A 19,493-nucleotide genomic window follows, 5' to 3' on the forward strand; every position below is an offset into this window, starting at 1 on the left:
CCCCTGATCGCCATGAGGATGGCGCGGTGCTGCTGGGAGAGTCCTAAGGGAGCAGGCGTAGCGACCCATAGTGCTAGGGGAGGCAGCGGGGCCTCAGGGACAGTAGGATGGGGCTGGGGAGAGCGGTCTGAGCAGAGGCCAGGGCTGACTGGCCCTTGAGGAGGCAGGAGCTCGGAGGCCAGCTGGCTGGGGCCGTCCCCAGTGGAGAGGGGGCTGGCCCAGCCCTTTAGGCCCAAGGGGCCATATGGGGAGAGTTGTCTGCAGGGAGGGGACATGGGATCCTTGCCAGGGTGCTATGGGGCCGTGCCAACCCAGACACTGGCAGCAGAGCTGAGCCCAGGCCTAAGACTCAAGAGGGGATGGGCATGAGGGACAAGGACAACCAGGAACCCTCCTATCGAACTGTCCCTAGGGGCTCAGGGAGGAATTCCCCTCTCCTGGGCCAGTTACACCCCTGTTCTGCCAGCCCAAGGGGTGGCTCCGCCTTCATGGTGAGCCGTGGCTTCATAGCAGCTGGCCCGTGGTCTGAAACATACCCAGGGCTGGCCTGTGGGTCCGTGCTGCGCCAGGCCGCTCCCTGCCATGGGGTGCTGTGCGGCTGCACCAGGCACAAAGGGGGTCCCAGCAGTAGGGTGAGGGCTGGGGGACTGTAGATGAGGCACGTGGGGCAGCCCAGGGTAAGGGCCGGCCAGGCTGCATGGCCCATGCAGGATGGCTGAGGCCAGGCTGCCCATATCATCCTGTCCTGGGAACTTCTCTGAGGCTCCCGGAGCTGCCCCCACTCCAGCGTGGCAGGGACCTGCTGGCCACCACAGCAGGAAACCCTCAGGGAGTAAAAGGCCCAGCCAAAGGAGAGGAGCAGGGTCACTGCAGATCCTGCCCCATCCCACGGTTCATCGGGGCCTCTCCAAACAGCCCAGCCACCTGTAGAAACTGGGCTGCTGACCGAGATCACCCTGAGAGAGGGGCCCTAGGAAGGGGAAGGAGCCTTTCCTCCTGCACCTGGCAGCCAGCTCCGCTCCCAGAGACTGTGGGGGGCGGTGGGGGTGGGGTGGGGTGGGGGGAATGGCCATCAGAGAGAGGGTTTGGGATGATCACATCCCCACCACCCCCAGCTGGGGGCAGGTGGTGAGGAGCAAAGTGGTGGCCTCAGCTGGGAAGTTAATCCATCCAGGCCCTCCGCGATGGATAAAAGGATGGGGCACAATGGTGACTAAACTCTGTGATAAGCCCCTGGCTCCCACCCGGCAGACTCAGAGTGTGAGAGCTGGGTTTCTTTAAGGAGAAGAATACAGAGCTTAGCATGGCTCAGCTACTTCCAGAGAGCCCGTCGTGAGGAACCCAAATAACCCCCAGCCTACTGTCCCTTGTGATGGCCCATCTGGAGGAAGGGCTCCCAGGACTGGCAAGTTATCATCTCGACTGGGACAATCTGGAGGTCACAAGGTGGCAAAACAAATGAGGCTTTTACCTCCCACACCTTGTCTAGCCTGAAAGCCCCTCCCTCCTCTAGCTGCCATGGGATCTCCACTGCATGCCCTGAGCCTGCTCCTTCTCCTGAGCCCACCACATCCCTTCCCTACATCTCCGCAGGTCACCTCAGCCTTAGGTCGCCCGCTGTGGAAAGGTCACCTGATCGGCAGGAGCGCTGTGCCATTTCTCTAGCTCTGGGATTCTCCAGTGCCTGTGTCATGAATATAGAGGGAAGGGTAACAACCTTTATGTATGCAGTAGCATAAAATCCCTCCTTGGCAGCTGTACTGAATCGCCTTACCTGTAAGGGGTTAAGAAGCTCAAATAACCTAGTTGGCACCTGACCAGAAGGACCATGAGGAAAGAAGATACTTTCAAATCTCGGGGGGAAGGATTTGTTTGCTGTTCTCTTTTGTTGTTCCCTCTCCAGACAGAGGGAGAAGCCAAGCAGGTACATCATTTTCTGAAAATATACCTGGAATAATCCACCTAGAACCACAGAAATTGTAAGTAGGGCAAGGAAATGCATTAGGTTATCTTTTGTTTTGGCTTGTGAATTTTCCTATGCTGCAAAGGTAGTTCTATTCCTGTTTTTGTAACTGTGAAGCTGAGCCCAGAGGGGAATCCTCTGTGTTTTAAATCTTTTTATTACCTTCCATCCTGATTTTGCAGGTGTGATTCTTTTACTTTTTTCTTTATAATAAAGCTCTTCTTTTAAGAACCTGACTGATTTCAGCATCCTGAAGACAAAGGGTCTGGCAGGGCCGGCTCTAGGCCCCAGCTAAGGAAGCAGGAGCCTGGGGCGGCCACCCGGAAGGGGCGACCCTCCGGCCGTTCTTGGGGCGGTGCTCGGACTTTTTTATTTTCCTTCTTCAGCGGCACTTTGGCAGCAGCTTTTTTATTTTTTCTTCTTTGCTTCTCCGCTTGGGGCGGCAAAAAGGTAGAGCTGCCCTGGGGTCTGGTCTGGTCTCACATTGTTAAGGCAATTGGTTGGTAGATTATTCTCAAGCCTCCCCAGGAAAGGGGGTGAAGGGGCTTGGGGGGATATTTTGGGGGGATAGGGATTCCAAGTGACCCTTCCCTAAATTTTTGTGTAAATCATTTGGTGGTGGCAGCCGTACTGTCCAAGGACAAGGAAAGGAATTTGTGCCTTGGGGAAGTTTTAACCTATGCTGGTAGAATATAAGCTTAGGGGGTCTTTCATGAAGGTTCCCACATCTGTACCCCAGAGTTCAGAGTGGGGAGGGGGGAACCTTGACAGCCTGGGCCAGCTCTCCATAGAATTGCATGTGCATTTGCATGCTTGACTTGTACATCTAGTCACAGCAACTGGGCACATGCAGCCAGCTGGTCACCAGTGCACATGGTCCCTGTGTGCTTGGTTGCCCTCCAGGATACCCAACTTTCCACATTCAATGGGGCCCAGAGAGCTACAGTCTCAAGAAACCACCTTGTCTCACAGCTGGGAGCCAGCATGTCCCTGGGCTGAGCCCTGTCTGGCCTGGCCTACTGCCAGCATTGTGCTCTCCAGCCAGAACAAGCTGTCTGCTATTCAGTGGCATGTCCTGCACGAGCAACGCACCCGCTCAGACGTGCCTGGAGAAAGGTGTGCCAGGGTCTCTGGCACCAGCCCAGCAGGCTGCACTGCCCGCCTCCTGTCGAATGGAACCCAGCCTGCAGCCAACCACCGCAGACGAACGACTCACAAACAGGACAGACCGTCAAAACAGACAATTACCTTGACAGGTGACATAATACTCCAGAGTGTGTCAAAAATAACAATGAGGTGGCAGGAGAAAGATTCACACTGCCCTGGAAGGAGCTGGTGGTGTACCGCCACACTGACAGCTGGGCCACCAATGGGGGGATTGAACCTGGGACCTCAGGACTTTAAAGTGCAACCTGTTGCCTGAGCTAAAGCCCTGCTCTGCTCGCCAAGCCTGTGATGGTTTAGTGACTGCCATGTGGCACCACTACCAGTAGAGGGGGACAGAGAGCCCTACATTGTGGGCGTGGCCTTGGTCTGAATCAATTTAGGAACCAGCTTCCTGGTTTCACGGGAACTTCTCAAAACCAGCCGATAGACAGGTCTGGGACGGGCAAGGCCCTGTCTCCAACACCTCAGAGGGTGAGGTTGGGGGAGATGGGGCCCTGTTGTTCCCTGTAAAGTAGCCAGATCCTGAGAGGGCACTTGAGGGGCAGCAGCTCCCTGTGAGTAAGGAAATGAAGGGCAACCAGATGCAGGGTTGCAAGGTGGCATCAGTGTAAATGACATTTACAAAGGGGGTTGAGTTACTAAAGGCAGGAGAGAGGCAGCAGGGTTGGAGGGAGGAACATAAGAATGGCCACACTGGGTCAGACCAATGGTCCATCTAGCCTAGTATCCTGTCTGCCGACAGTGCCTGGTGCCCCAGAGGGAATGAACAGAACAGCCAACCATAGAGTGATCCATCCCCTGTTGTCCACTCCCAGCTTCTGGCAACCAGAGACTAGGGACACTCAGAACATGGGGTTGCATCCCTGACCATCCTGTCTAATAGCCATTGATGAACCTGTCCTCCATGAACTTATCTAGTTCTTTTTTGAACCCTGTTATAGTTTTGGCCTTCACAACATCCCGTGGTAACGAGTTCCACAGATTGACTGTGCGTTCTATGAAGAAATACTTCCCTTTGTCTGTTTTAAACTTGATGTTTATTAACTTCATTGGGTGACCCCAAGTTCTTGTGTGATGTGAAGGAGTAAATAACACTTCCTCATTCCCTTTCTCCGCACCAGTCAAGATTTTATAGCCCTCTATCATATCCCCTCTTCATCACTGATTTTCCAAGCTGCAAGGTCCCAGTCTTTTTAATCTCTCCTGATACAGAAGCCGTTCCTCCCCCTAATCTTTTTGTTGCCCTTCTCCGAACCTTTTCCAATTCTAACATATCTTTTTTGAGATGGGGCGACCACATCTGCATGCAGTAATTAAGATGTGGGTGTACCATGGATATAGAGGCAATATGATTTTCTGTCTTATTTTCTATCCCTTTCCTAATGGTTCCTAACATTCTGTTAGCTTTTTTGACTGCCGCTGTACATTGTTGTGTTCTGAGAGGGGATGTTTTCTGAGAACTATCCACGATGACTCCAAGATCTGTTTACTGAGTGGGAGCAGATAATTTAGACCCCATCATTTTGTATGTATATTTGGGATTATGTTTTCCAAAGTGCATCACTTTGCATTTATCAACTCTGAATTTCATCTGCCATTTTGTTGCCTAGTCACCCAGTTTGGTGAGATCCCTTTGTATCTCTTCAGAGTCTGCTTTGGACTTAACTATCTTGAGTAGTTTTGTATCATCTGCAAATTTTACCACCTCACTGTTTACCCCTTTTTCCAGATCATTTATGCACTGGTCCCAGTACAGACCTGGGGGATATCACTTTACCTCTCTCAATTCTGAAAACTGACCATTTATTCCTACCCTTCGTTTCCTATCTTGTAACCAGTTACTGAGCCATGAGAGCACCTTCCCTCTTGTCCCACAACTGCTTATTTTGCTTAAGAGCCTTTGTTGAGGGACCTTGTCAAAGGCTTTCTGAAAATCTAAGTACTCTATATCCACTGGATCACCCTTGTCCACATGCTTGTTGACCCCCCTCAAAGAATTCTAATAGATTAATGAGGCATGATTTTCCTTTACAAAAACCAAGTTGACTCTTCCCTAACAAATTGTGTTCATCTATGTGTCTGATAATTCTGTTCTTTGCTATATTTTTTTTACCAATTTGCCTGGTACTGAAGTGGGGCTTACTGGCCTGTAATTACCGGGATCGTCTCTGGAGCCTTATTTAAAAAAAAATAGCATTGTATTAGCTACCCTACAGTCATCTGGTGCAGAAGCTGATTTAAATGATAGGTTACAAACCACAGTTAGGTTTCAGAGTAGCACCCGTGTTAGTCTGTATTCGTAAAAAGAAAAGGAGTACTTGTGGCACCTTAGAGACTAACAAATTTATTTGAGCATAAGCTTTTGTGAGCTACAGCTCACTTCTTCGGATGAATGCACGAAAGCTTATGCTCAAATAAATTTGTTAGTCTCTAAGGTGCCACAAGTACTCCTTTTCTTTAAACCACAGTTATAGTTCTCCAATTTCACATCTATGTTCCTTCAGAACTCTTGGGTGAATCCCATCTGCGCCTGGTGATTTATTACTGTTTAGTTTATCAATTTATTCCTGAAACCTCCCCTGGGGGCTGAGTGGTGTGAGGAGCTGCTTCCACAGGGACCTGCCCGGGGCTGTCAGTCTCAGGCGAGAATGATTCTGTAGCCTGACAGTCAGGGTAGTCATCTTAGTGCTTATTTCATCCCAGCTACAAAGAGAGGCAGGGGAGCCCACACTCTGCTACCCCCTTTAGTGTGGCCCTGGATGTCAACCGAGGGTGCATGGTTCTGGGGGAATGAACCCCTGGCACAGAGATGATCACCACCACTGGGGTGCCATTGTTGTCTGCTAAAGACTTGGACCCTCCAACTCTAGGCAGGAGGTCTGTCTGTAGCAGAGTCCTGCATAAGCGCAAGGGGCAGGCATGGGGGCATCTCATCAGGGGATCTCATCTTCCAGCCGGCAGGAAGAATTTAATTGGACAAATGTGGATGCTAATTGGGAATAATTTAAGTGCATTTTACTCTATGCCCATAAAGGCACAATCCCACACATAAGGAAGACAGCCTTAAAGGTGAAAAAAAATTATCTGGTTTAGAGGGGAAGTGAAGGCAGCTATAAAAATAATAAATATATAATAAATGGGAGAAAGGGGAAATTTATAGTACTGAATATAAATCAGAAGCTAGGAATTGTAGAAAATTGATAAGGGAAGCAAACAGACACAAGGAGACCTCTATGGCCAACAGAATTCATGACAATAAGAAGGAGTTTTGTAAGTATATTAGGAACAAAAAGAATACTGACAATGGTATTGGTCCTTTACTAGATGGAAATGGTAGAATTATCAATAATAATGCAGAAAAGACAGAAGTATTCAATAAACATTTCTATTCTGTATTTGGGGGAAAACATGATATAGTCTCATCATATCCACTGCATGCATCCGATGAAGTGAGCTGTGGCTCATGAAAGCTTATGCTCAAATAAATTTGTTAGTCTCTAAGGTGCCACAAGTATGCCTTTTCTTTTTGCGAATACAGACTAACACGGCTGCTACTCTGAAACCTCTCATCATAGGGTGATACTAACACTCTTTCCATTCCACTAGTATCACTGGAGGATGTAAAGCAGAAGCTGCTAAAGTCAGACATTTTAAAACCAGCATATCCAAATAACTTTAAAGAGCTAGTTGAGGAGTTGGCTGGACCATTAATGTTGATTTTCAGTAAGTCTTGGAGCACTGGGGAAGTACCAGAAAACTGGAAGAAAGCTAATGTTGTGTCAATATTTAAAAAGAGTGAACAGGATGACCTGGGTAATTATAGGCTTGTAAGCCTGACATCATTCCTGGGCAAGAAAATGGAGTGACTGATATGGGACTTGATTAATAAAGAATTAAAGAAGAGTAATGTAATTAATGCAAATCAACGTAGGTTTATGGAAAATAGATCTTGCCAAGCTAACTTGGTATCTTTTCTGATGAGATTAAAAGTTTGGTGGATAAAGGTAATAGTGTTGATGTAATACACTTAAACTTCTGTAAGGTGTTTGACTCTGTACTGCACCTTTTGATTAATAACTAGAATGATATAAAATGAACCTGGCACACATTAAATGGATTAAAAACTGGCTAACTGATAGATCTCAAAATGTAACTGTAAATGGAGAATCATCATTGATCAAGTGTGTTTCCAGTGGGGTCCCACAGGAATCGGTTCTGGGTTCTTCCCTATGTAACATAAAGTCATCACTGATCACGTTTGCAGATGACACAAAAATTGGGGGAGTGATAGATAATGAAGTTATTTATTATTTACAGGTCACTGATAGAGAGCAATATGAATCGTTTGGTAAACTGGGTGCAAACAAACAATATGTGTTTTAATACGGCTAAATGTAAATATACATATCTAGGAACAAAGACTGTCGGCCATACTTACAGGATGGGGGACTCTATCCTGGGAAGCAGCAACTGAAACAGATTTGGGGGTGGGGGTGAATAATCAGCTGCCCATGAACTCTCAGTGTGATGCTGTGGCCAAAAAAGCTACTGTGATCCTGGAATGCATAAACGGAGAAATCTGGAGTAGGAGCAGAGAGGTGATTTTATCTCTGTGTTTGGCACTGGTGAGACCCCACCGCTGGAAAACTGCCCGGGCAGTGCAAATCGGAGGCTAAGCCTCCCCCAGAAAGGCTGGCCATGCAGGAGGGTAAATGCCCCAGATGTGAGGCGGGTCACCTCCCTTGGAGGCACTCCAGCACACCACCTTTGGAGTGTCGGAAGTGAAGCTCCCTAGAAGTGGTGGGGGGGGCACTGGTGCCTGGACCTTGGCCCCACCCATGCTCTGCCCTGAGGCGCCATCCTCACTCCACCTCTTCCCCTGGGGCTATTGCTCACTCCTCTCTGCGGCGGAGAGAAGCAAGCAAGGGTGGGCTTTGGGGGAAGAGGCAGAGAGGAGTGAGCAGCGGGCAGCCTCACGGGAGGAGGCAGAGATAAGCAGGAGGGATTCGGGGGAGGGGGCAAAGCAGGGGCAGGAAGAGGAGGGTTGAGGGCAGGGCCTTAGTGGAAGGGTGGCCACGGGGCCATGGTCAAAGCACCAGTGCCGCCCCTCTCCCCCCCTACTTCTAGGGAGCTTCCAGTGCCCACGTGTAAGCCTCCCCAGACGGAAGACTCATGTGCCGTGTATGGAATCCTGGGCATAGGCGCCAACTTTCCTTGGCACTGGGGGGCGCTTGCACCCTCCCACCCCCACCGCCAGCCCCGCCCCAACTCTGCCCCCTCCCTGCCCCTATTGGACCCCTCCCCAAATCCTCACCCTGGCTCCGCCTCTTCCCCGAGCACGTTGTGTTCCTCCTCCTCCCCCCTCCCTCCCAGCGCTTGCCGCACAAAACAACTGTTTCACAGCTCAAGCACTGGGAGGGAGGGGGGAGAAGCAGGACACAGTGGCACACTCAGGGGAGGAGGTGGAGCAGAGGTGAGCTGGGGCAGGGGGGCAGGGTGGGGAGCTGCCGGTGGGTGCAGAGCACCCACCAATTTTTCCCAGTGGGTGCTCCGGCCCCGGAACACCCATGGAGTTGGTGCCTATGATCTTGAGTCCAGTTTGGTGCCCACAATTCAAGAAGGATGTTGATAAATTGGAGAGGATTCAAAGAAGAGCCCTGAGAATGTTTAAAGGTTTAGAAAACCTCCCCTCTAGTGCTAGATGCAGGGAGCTCAATCTATGTAGCTTAACAAAGAGACGGTTCAGGGGTGGCTTGATCACAGTCTGTAAATACCGACATGGGGAACAAATACTTAATATGGGCTCTTCAGTCTAGCAGAGACAGGTCCAACACAAGCCAATGGCTGGAAGTGGAAGCTTGGCAAATGCAGCCTAGAAATAAGGGGCACATTTTTGACAGCGAGGGTAATTAACCACTGGAACAGTTTCTCAAGGGCCGTGGTGGATTCTCCATCTTTGGCAGCTTTTAAATCAAGACTGGATGTTTTTCTAACAGATCTGCTCTGGGAATTATCTGGGGGCAGGTCTCTGGCCTGTGCTCTATAGGGGCTCAGACTCGAGTGGTCCCTTTTAACCTTGGAATCTGTGAATCTAAGATAAAGCAGCAGGTGTGTCCAGGGCTTGAATCTCTGCCAGGGCAGGGGTAGCACAGTTCTCAACCTGAGGCTCGACCACCCTGCCTTTCCCATGCTGTTACTTGGGATGGGGGATTCAGGGGTGGGGGGTTAAGAATCACTGGTTTATGTCCAGCATGGAGCAAGGACATGGGAGTGAGGATTTCTGTTCCTGCTGCCACTGACTCTGTGTGTGACCTTGGATGAGTCACTTCCCCTCTGACCTTATGGTTCCTGTCATAAATATAAAGGGAAGGGTAAACCCCTTTAAAATCCCTCCTGGCCAGAGGAAAAATCCTCTCACCTGTAAAGGGTTAAGAAGCTAAAGGTAACCTCGCTGGCATCTGACCAAAATGACCAACGAGGAGACAAGATACTTTCAAAAGCTGAGAGGAGGGAGAAAAACAAAGGGTCTGTGTCTGTCTGAATGCTGCTTTTGCCGGGGATAGAACAGGAATGGAGTCTTAGAACTTTTAGTAAGTAATCTAGCTAGGTATGTGTTAGATTATGATTTCTTTAAATGGCTGAGAAAAGAACTGTGCTGAATAGAATGACTATTCCTGTCTGTGTACCTTTTTTGTAACTTAAGGTTTTACCTAGAGGGATTCTCTATGTTTTGAATCTAATTACCCTGTAAGGTATTCACCATCCTGATTTTACAGAGGTGATTCTTTTATTTTTACTTCTATTAAAAGTCTTTCTTGTACGAAAACTGAATGCTTTTTCATTGTTCTAAGATCCAAGGGTTTGGGTCTGTGGCCACCTATGCAAATTGGTGAGGATTTTTACCAAAGCTTCCCCAGGAAGTGGGGTGTAAGGGTAGGGAGGATTCTGGGGGGAAAAATGTGTCCAAACTACGTTTCCCAGTAAACTCAGATAAAGTTTGGTGGTGGCAGTGGAAATCCAAGGGCAAAGGGTAAAATTAATTTGTACCTTGGGAAGTTTTAACATAAGCTGGTAAAAGTAAGCTTAGGAGGTTTTCATGCAGGTCCCCAAATCTGTACCCTAGAGTTCAGAGTGGGGAAGGAACCTTGACAGTTCCCCTCTAAAATGGGGATACAGACAAGGTGAGCCAGGGGCTAACTGATTTCGGCGGGGCTGGCTAGTTTGTCATGGTACCAGTTAAGCTTGCCCCTGAATTGGAGGCTCTGGGCTCTGTGTACGCTGCCCCCCCACGCCTGGCAGCTCCAGGGCTGGGAGTGCTGAGCTGCAGTGGAAGCAGCGTCCGGCGCTCAGCCCTGCTCTGATCTCCCTGCCTGCCCGGCTGTTCTGTTCTGTGCAGGTTCTTCCGCGGCCCTCAGCACCGTGTGTCTGCGCGGCCTAGCTGGCGGGATGCAGAGCTGGGGGCTCCTGGTTGGTCAGCATTAAGGAGCTGCTGCGGCCGGCCAGTGTGGGAGCAGCTTGCTGGGGAGTCCCAGAGAATGGCACTGTCTGGACACTTGGCATTCGTAGCTTGGCAGGATCAGATTGTACCCACCCAGATGTGTGCCGGATCCTCTGTGTCTGCTTGGACCCGGGGGGGACAGTTCCTCTCAGCCCTCGTCCCACACAGGGCAGCCTCCCCACCCTGGGGCAGCGGAAAAGGGGGCGCCAGACAAGGGTTCTTGCTGCACCTCAGGAGTACCCTGTGCTGCGGAAGGACGCGGCGTGAAGAGCGAGACTTGCCCAGCGCAGGGCCTCAGCTCATTCGGGCATCAAGGCGCTGGAACCAGCCCACCCTGCATGGAGCAAAGGTGCCACTTAGGGCTGCAATCAGGCAATGCATCTCAGCTGCTGCCAGGCCTGGGGACCTGGGGGAAAGGTGCCTGAGCCCCCAGCTGCACCCCACCCCCCTTCCCGTCAGCCCCGCCAGGCCTGGCCGGACCTGGTAGCGACTGCATTGTGACCGGCCTGTCCGCGCCTGTTCTCAGGGCGACGTGGTTCCTGTCGGGGGCCAGGAAGGGTGGACACGTTATCACGGCTCAGGCAGCAACTGCAGCACTGAGCTGCCCTGGGTCACTCTCATTCCAGCCAAGGGGCTTGTGCTGCCCCCAGGTGGGGCTCAGCTCAGGCCGAGCTCCCCCCGCAGAGCGGATGATGCTGATCACCACGGCCTGCCTCCCCCTCCGCTCACCCCCGTGTCACACAGCGAATCAGCTGACAGTGCTGCTGTCTAAAGTACCTTCTCTGGCCCCTGCCCCTGCCCCCCCCCCCCGAACCACCCCTCCAGGCCCACCCCCCAAGAAAGCACCCCAGTGCCTGATGCCAGTTTCCAGGCTGGCAGCTTTCACCTGGCCAAGGTGCTGTGTCTTCCATGATAGCCGGGCACTGTGACCCCCACCCCCGCAGAGAAACCAGGGCAGAGCAAGAGCAGGTGTCGCAGGCACCCGCCTTCTGCCTCCTTTGCCCATGGTGGGAGCAGCCAGGGATTGTGCCCCAAGTGCCAGCGAGCAGTGCAGGGACGAAGGGCGGGGGGACAGGTCCTGGCCAACGGCGTGTCCGAGCGCCAGGGTCTCTGGAGAGGTTGGGGGAGCTGTGTCCCTGCCAGGGATGGTGAGCTCACTGGGGGTGAAGGCCTTTCGGGGGGGGGGGGGGGTCTGGTGTGATGTATCTGCAAAGCAGGGTCTCCATTGCCCATCAGCCCCTTTCCCCACTGCACTTCCCCTGCCTCAGGTCAGGTTCCAGGAGGGGGCCAGGCTCTGTTTGGGGGTGGGAGCCACGTGGCAGCAGGGAGCTGGAGAGAGGCCCAGGAACAGGCTGTGACCACCAGCCAATGAAGGAGGCGGCGAGTTTCACCCTTTCCCTGGAGCAGGATTTCCCTGTGAAGAATCTCAGAGCAGCCCCAGTGAGACTGTACGATTACTATGAGCCGGGTGAGTCCCACCCTGGTAGAGCCACTCCCGTGGGCCCCATGGTGCAGTCTGTGGCTGCAGAGGGTATGTTCTGTCCTGGCTCCAGCTTTGCTATGGCTGCTCCCGTTATTAGGGTGGGGTGGGGTCACTGAAATCTCCCCTGAAGCCCAAGTGACCCATGTTCATGGCTCATTTATCACCCCTGCTCAGGCCTCTCCCTACCGGAGCTCTGATGGGCTCAGTTCTCAAATTATGAATATATATGACTCCACCCACTATGGAAAGTTACTCTCCAGCTCATGAGCCAAACCATTTAAGGTTGTCTTGTTTAGTAAAAATACATTTGGTATGCTGTTTTGGGTGCTTAATGAAATTCTGGTTACCGTCCTAATGCAGCTTGACAAAGTCATGAGCAAAAAGTTAATTCTCTAGTAAATAAGCAACATCTCATTCCCCATTTGCAGCATACTAGAAAGGTACAATTCATAAGAATCTGAAATTATTAAGCTATAGAATTGCTTAAATAAATGTATATTTATAGCATACCCTCCCAGCTAGCAACAATATGTACCAAATCTAGTGTAAAGGCTCTATTTATCTGCACATCACCATGTTTGAATGGTTTTATTACCCAATGGAAACGCATCTTTCTTTAGAAGATATCTGCAGTACAAATGGAAAAGCTGATTAAAATTGATTTAAATGGAGACTTTCCACTTGGTGATTTAAGTCATTATTTAAATCACTGAATTAAATCACCTTGATTTAAATCAATTCACCCCAGTTATTTCACACGTTTTTGTGACTTTGTCATCTGTTCTTTTGTTGCTGTACTACATGGTGAGTTTATTTATGTGTAATGATGGAGTGTATTTCTCTCCTGCTGTTCTGTACAATGCTCATTTTTGCCTAAGACACTTTCTCCTGAGATATTCCTCTGCACTCTCTGCAGCTAAGTCAGAAAGCAGGAGTTAAAGTTCTTTAATACGTATATCTGTAACTCACCAACTCTCAAAATAAGTTAAGTTCTGTGTACAAGTACATGATGCACTAATTAGTACATGATGCACTAATTTGGTCAGTGGTTCACAAACTATTTACCATCCAGCCTTTCTTTTATCAAAGAAAATAACCTAGGAGAGGAAAGGCAGGACAGTAACGGGCTGGCTGGTGGTTCCCTTCTCCATCTGAGCAGCCAGGAAGCAGCGTGCATTTGTGTGTGCATGGAAGGGTGGCTTTTAACCTTGAAATTCTCCCATGTGTGTTGGCAGAGGACTGGGGGGGAGTTAAAGTCAAAAGCCAAATTAAAACCATGATCTGATGGGGTTCTAAATCTCATGGTTTTTGAGGGTCTGACTCATGAGTTGGCAATGCTGTGGCAGAGCCTGTTCAGATACCGAGCGCGGGCACGAAGCCTGTGCCCACTGAGAGCGGGCACTGGGGACAGATGATGGCCTCAAATGATGGCCTGCCTTAGCTGCTGGGGATGTTACTTTGATCTGCAGAAGGCAGGTGTGTGTGTGCTTGGGGAGTGACAGGAGCACCCACCTGCCAGACACCTGACATAGGCGCCTCCAGCTCGGTCCTTCAAAGCCAGCTCCTAGGACTCTCACCGGGGCTGCTCTGCTCTGGCTTGTGGCTGCTCTTTCTTTGCTGTGCTAAATCCATTTGTTTTTTAACAATGCAGAAAAATGGCTTCTAAAGCCCGACAAAGTTCAGCATGCTGCCAGGCCAGATGCCGTGCTGCAGATGCGCTAGGATGCCCTTGTAAGTTGTTATGGTCTTACATGCGCTAGTTAATGCCTTGTAAACACCTGGTGAAATCAGACACTCAGCTGCCATCTGGGAGAACCATCGGCTTCCCCTGGATTGTAAAGCAAGGAAGTGACCAGCCTGCACAGGGAGATTTTTGTCTCAGATTTTCCCCAGCAGTTCGGACACTGCAGCCAAGGCCAGGGCCTGGGAACCTGAAAGGGAATCATAGAATCATAGAATATCAGGGTTGGAAGGGACCCCAGAAGGTCATCTAGTCCAACCCCCTGCTCAAAGCAGGACCAATTCCCAGTTAAATCATCCCAGCCAGGGCTTTGTCAAGCCTGACCTTAAAAACCTCTAAGGAAGGAGATTCTACCACCTCCCTAGGTAACGCATTCCATTGTTTCACCACCCTCTTAGTGAAAAAGTTTTTCCTAATATCCAATCTAAACCTTCCCCACTGCAACTTGAGACCATTACTCCTCGTTCTGTCATCTGCTACCATTGAGAACAGTCTAGAGCCATCCTCTTTGGAACCCCCTTTCAGGTAGTTGAAAGCAGCTATCAAATCCCCCCTCATTCTTCTCTTCTGCAGGCTAAACAATCCCAGCTCCCTCAGCCTCTCCTCATAACTCACGTGTTCCAGTCCCCTAATCATTTTTGTTGCCCTTCGCTGGACTCCCTCCAATTTATCCACATCCTTCTTGAAGTGTGGGGCCCAAAACTGGACACAGTACTCCAGATGAGGCCTCACCAATGTCGAATAGAGGGGAACGATCACGTCCCTTGATCTGCTCGCTATGCCCCTACTTATACAGGAAAGGAGCTAGGCAGGGAGCGTGAGCAGAAGGGAAACGTAACTGGCTGGTTCCCATAGCCTGCATGGGGAGAGATGCACAAAGGAGACAGGAAGAAAACGTTCCAGTCTTTGCCATGTTACTAACCAAAGGGGGTGTTAGTAGATGAGCTGGGAGATCCATTTACTCCTCATTAGTAATTAGCTGCTGGCCCCATCCTCGCTCACCAGCTCTGCCTTTCGCAGACCTACTAGTTTCCCTTTTGCGTGGCTCTACCCGCGGCCCTGACTTTTCACCTGCAGGCCTGACCTGCTGACTATTCCAGCCCTGGGCTCCACTCGTGCGTGCGGGGCAGAATTGCAGTGGGGACACCTTTGTGTTCTCGGTATTCTGGGCACCTTTGTTGGCTGGAAATAAGGGGAAACCACATGAAAAACAAGGCATCACATGTTATTTTAAGGACGTTTTAGGGACACAATTTCCTGTAGCACAGCAAGGCTTCTTCTCTCAAGTGGGCATTTCCAGTGCCCTCGAGTGCACAATGCGCTTACCATAAGCTGCAATTTAATATTTAAAATGGTACTTATCAGTTTGAATAAATCCCAGTGTGTTTCAACTCATAAAACTTATATGTACAACTGAAATCAACTTCACTTTGAAGCCCAGCCTTAAGAGAATCAATATGCAGCAGGCTTCTGCAATTTGTCCAGGTCTGTTTACACAAGGAGAATATTCTTCCACTGCTGCATATGAGGTAGGAATGGATTTAATGAATGCCACAAAGGAGAAGAAGAAGCTGGCTAGCATGGTTCAAAGCCCCAGCCCTTCCCCTGCATGCTTGGTTACCAGATTCAGCAATTCTGAAGTCAATAGCTGTGCAGGATTAAATTCCCAATCCCTAGGACATGTGTGGCATAGAGGGGAACTCCACTTTGGAGTGAGCAGCTTTCTTTGGAAGGTGGGGAGGTGTGGGGCAGGGAGGGTTTCTCCCTGCAATGAGGCCATCTGTCCTCCCCAGCTGAGGTGAGAATGACTGTGCATTCAGCAAATCCCACATGCAGCTATAGGTGGGAATCTTCTTACACCTCTTAGCTGCTCTTCATTATAAGGCACAGCACTGCTCTATAATGAGGAGCCCTGTCATAAATATAAAGGGAAGGGTAAACACCTTTAAAATCCCTCCTGGCCAGAGGAAAAACCCTTTCACCTGTAATCTCGCTGGCACCTGACCAAAATGACCAATGAGGAGACAAGATACTTTCAAAGCTGGAGGGGGAGAAACAAAGGCTCTCTCTGTCTGTGTGATGCTTTTGCTGGGAACAGAAAGGAATGGAGTCTTAGAACGTAGTAAGTAATCTAGCTAGAGATGCATTAGATTCTGTTTGTTTAAATGGCTGCTAAAATAAGTTGTGCTGAATGGAATGTAGATTCCTATTTTTGTGTCTTTTTGTAACTTAAGGTTTTGCCTAGAGGGATTCTCTGTTTTGAATCTGATTACCCTGTAAGGTATTTACCATCCTGATTTTACAGAGGTGATTTTTTTTTTTTACTTCTATTAAAATTCTTCTTTTAAGAACCTGATTGCTTTTTCCTTGTTCTTAAGATCCAAGAGTTTGGGTCTGTGTTCACCTATGCAAATTTGGTGAGGATTTTTATCAAGACTTCCCCAGGAAAGGGGGTGTAGGGAGCTTTTTTGGGGGAAAAGATGTTTCCAGGCGGGCTCTTTCCCTGTCATATATCTGATTATTGCTGCCATCACCAAGCATCTAAGTCCAAGGGAAAAAGGAAAATAGTTTGTACCTTGGGGAAGTTTTAATCTAAGCTGGTAAAAATAAGCATAGGAGGTTTTCATGCAGGTCCCCACATCTGTACCCTAGAGTTCAGAGTGGGGAAGAAACCTTGACAACCCCCCTTGCTGAATCCAGCCACTGAGGATTCAGTTTTCTATGAGCGCCCTAATACAACACGCAACCTCTCGTTCAAATCAGTCGCTGTCCCGAAGTGCTGGAGAGTAGCCAGGTGGCACCTGTCTTTATTAAAAGGCCCTGGGGCAAACCTGGGAATGCACCCCAGCAAGCCCCATTGTGCAGTAGCTGGTACATGGTCATGACCTGACACAGTGATATGGGTACAAAGCCTGAGTGTGGCCAGATCCAGCCCTATGACCCTAGGACGTCCCAATTCGAAGGGAATAAAGAGACTTCCCAGCAGAACCACTCTGCTCCACTACAGAGCCATCCTATTTGTGTTTTTCCCACTGTTGATACAGCTCTGACCCCCCAGACCCCAGAGAGACCTGGTGCCACATTGCGCTGCGTGCTGCTCAGCCAGACAGAGACAGCCTGCCACTACAAACAGACCAAACTATTGACATGAATAGACCATGCCACTCTGCAGAGCGTTTTAACCCTTCATGTCCCAGCATCTGGACCCAGCTGAGCCCACTGACCCGAGGGTGCCCCCATTGGGGGGGAGGGATAGCTCAGTGGTTTGAGCATTGGCCTGCTAAACCCAGGGTTGTGAGTTCAATCCTTGAGGGGGCCATTTAGGGATCTGGGGCAAAAATTGGGGATTGGTCCTGCTTTGAGCAGGGGTTGGACTAGATGACCTCCTGAGGTCCCTTCCAACCTTGATATTCTATGATCACAGCAGTCCCCTGGTGTCTGGGGGATGCAGGGGGGGTGTTACTGGGCATTCAGCATCAAAGCCAACGAGGAGAACCCAGGAGATCTGGGGTTTACCGGGCGTCCACTAACTGCCTTCTCTGGCTGTTTGCTCTCACCCCAGTCCCCAGCGGGGCAGGGGTTACAGCAGTTTCAGTGCGAGGGTCTGAGGCCAGGGGTTTCAGCTGAAAGGATGTCGGTGCTTTTGAAAAATCACACCCTTAAATCCCAGCTGAGGCTCTGATCCCCCCGAGGCAGCTCCTGGGGCACTGGAGTGGTAAGGCTGCCAACTTTCTAATTGCACAAAGCCATACGCCCCTGCCCGGACCCTTCTCTGAGGCCCTGCCCCCACTCACTCCAGCCCTCCTCCCTCCATCGCTCACTCTCCCCCACCCTCACTCACTTTCACTGGGCTGGGGCAGGGGGTTGGGGTGCAGGAGGGTGTAGGGTGAGGGCTCTGGCTGGGGGTGTGAGCTCTGGGGTGGGGCCAGGGATGAGGGGATTGGAGTGTGAGAGGGGGCTCAGGGCTGGGGCAGAGGGTTGGGGTGTAGGCTCCGGGACAAAGTTTGGGTGCGGGAGGCGGCTTAGGGCTGGGGCAGGGTGTGGTGTCTGGGAGGGAGTTAGGGTGAGGGAGGGGGTTCTAACCTGGGGCAGGAGGTTTGGCGGGCGGGTCCTGGCCAGGTGGTACTTACCTCAAGTGGCTCACAGTGGGCAGCACAGCAGGGCTAAGGCAGACTCCCTCCCTGCCCTGTCTCCACGCCGCTTCCAGAAGCAGCTGGCATGTCCGGCCCCTAGGTGGAAGTGCAGCCAGGTGCTTCTGCACTGTGCATGCTGCCCATACCCGCAGGTACTGCCCCTGTACTGCAGCTCCCATTGGTTGCATTTCCCAGCCAATGGGAGCTGCAGAGGCAGCGCTCGGGGTGGGGGCAGTGCGCGGAGCTTCCCTGATCACCCGTGCTCCTAGGGGCTGCAGGGACATGGAGGCTGCTTCCGGGAACTGCATGGAGCCAAGGCAGGCAGGGAACCTGCCTTAGCTCTGCTGTACCACTGACCAGACTTTTAATGGCCTGGTCGATGGTGCTGACTGGAGCTGCCAGGGTCCCTTTTCAATGGGGCGTTCTGGTCAAAAAGTGGATGCCTGGCAACCCTATGGAGGGGTGAGGACAGCAGGGAGGATCCCTGCTTGCAGTGTCCCTTGCTCCTACACAGGACCCCGGATAAATGAGGGGAGGGGAGCCTGCAGCGCTGAGGGGTTCCTCTTCCCCTCCTAGTCTTGGCCTTGCATCAGGCCTGGCCAAGGGAGATGGGGACAGGTCTCCTAAGGGTGCTGGGCCTGCACTGACTTGCCTCCCTCCAGCCTCTGTGGGAGAGGAGCCATGGGCAGAGAGGGGGGGTCTTCACTCGACAAGTGCCCACCTCCACTGCAGTGAGGCATTGAGGGCCCAGGATGTAGGCAGTGTGGGGAGCTGGGCAGGGGGCACCATGACAAGGCCCCTTCTTGCCCCGCCCCTTGCCTGCTTGGCAGGAGGCCGTGATGTTACCAGATTTGCTCCTTACTTTGGGATACACTCATTTATTAGGGTTACTCTTTGGGGGGGGGGGTGTTCTGCAATTCTATTAATGTCCTGCTTGTGTCACTTGTGTTCTCATACGGAGCTCGACTTCTCCCTCCTGCAAGTCCCCTCCCAATGCAGCTGTCCTGCCGGACCTCGGTTCCCCTGGGCTGGGTTCCTCCAGCCCCAGAATTGGACGAACACACACACACAAAATAACAGAGCAAGTCTGAGTGCACCGGGTCAATCAGCACTATCAAGCTGCCACCCTTATGTGCCCCAGGTGCCGCACCAGAATAGAGGGCGCCTGAGCAGGCGGGGTCGAGCAGCACTTCCAGGCTGCCACCCTCGTATGTCCCAGGTTCAGCACGTCCCTATCCCCACGTTCACGTTACAGTTGTACTGCTAGTAACCCACCGGATGAGCAAACCCCACAGTATTTTGGGGCACTCCAGGGATCTTTAGCTTAGGTAAAAGAAGCGTTGCTGCAGAGTAAATGGGGAAGCTAAAGACACAAAAGAGTAAAATTCAGAGAGAGAGAGAGAGGGAAGAAACCAGCTTGACCATAAAAGTTATTTATTGAATAATAGTGATACCCGCAGAAGGAGAGCCTAAACCAACATTACAGTTACATTATGAAAGGTTAATAC

The 19,493-nt window shown here is 51.0% G+C and overlaps 1 protein-coding gene across 1 annotated transcript in view; it reads left to right on the forward strand.

The window, feature by feature from the left end:
* The first annotated feature begins 11,996 nt into the window (after positions 1-11,996).
* LOC140903746 (alpha-2-macroglobulin-like protein 1) overlaps positions 11,997-19,493 on the forward strand; it is a 73,172-nt gene continuing 65,675 nt past the window's right edge. Inside the window, exon 1 of the mRNA XM_078850681.1 lies at positions 11,997-12,096. Within this exon, the coding sequence (XP_078706807.1) occupies positions 11,997-12,096 (100 nt within the window). The remainder of the gene's footprint in view (positions 12,097-19,493) is intronic.

Source organism: Lepidochelys kempii, chromosome 27 (genome assembly GCF_965140285.1).
Source record: "Lepidochelys kempii isolate rLepKem1 chromosome 27, rLepKem1.hap1, whole genome shotgun sequence".
In the NCBI taxonomy this organism is placed as follows: domain Eukaryota; kingdom Metazoa; phylum Chordata; order Testudines; family Cheloniidae; genus Lepidochelys; species Lepidochelys kempii.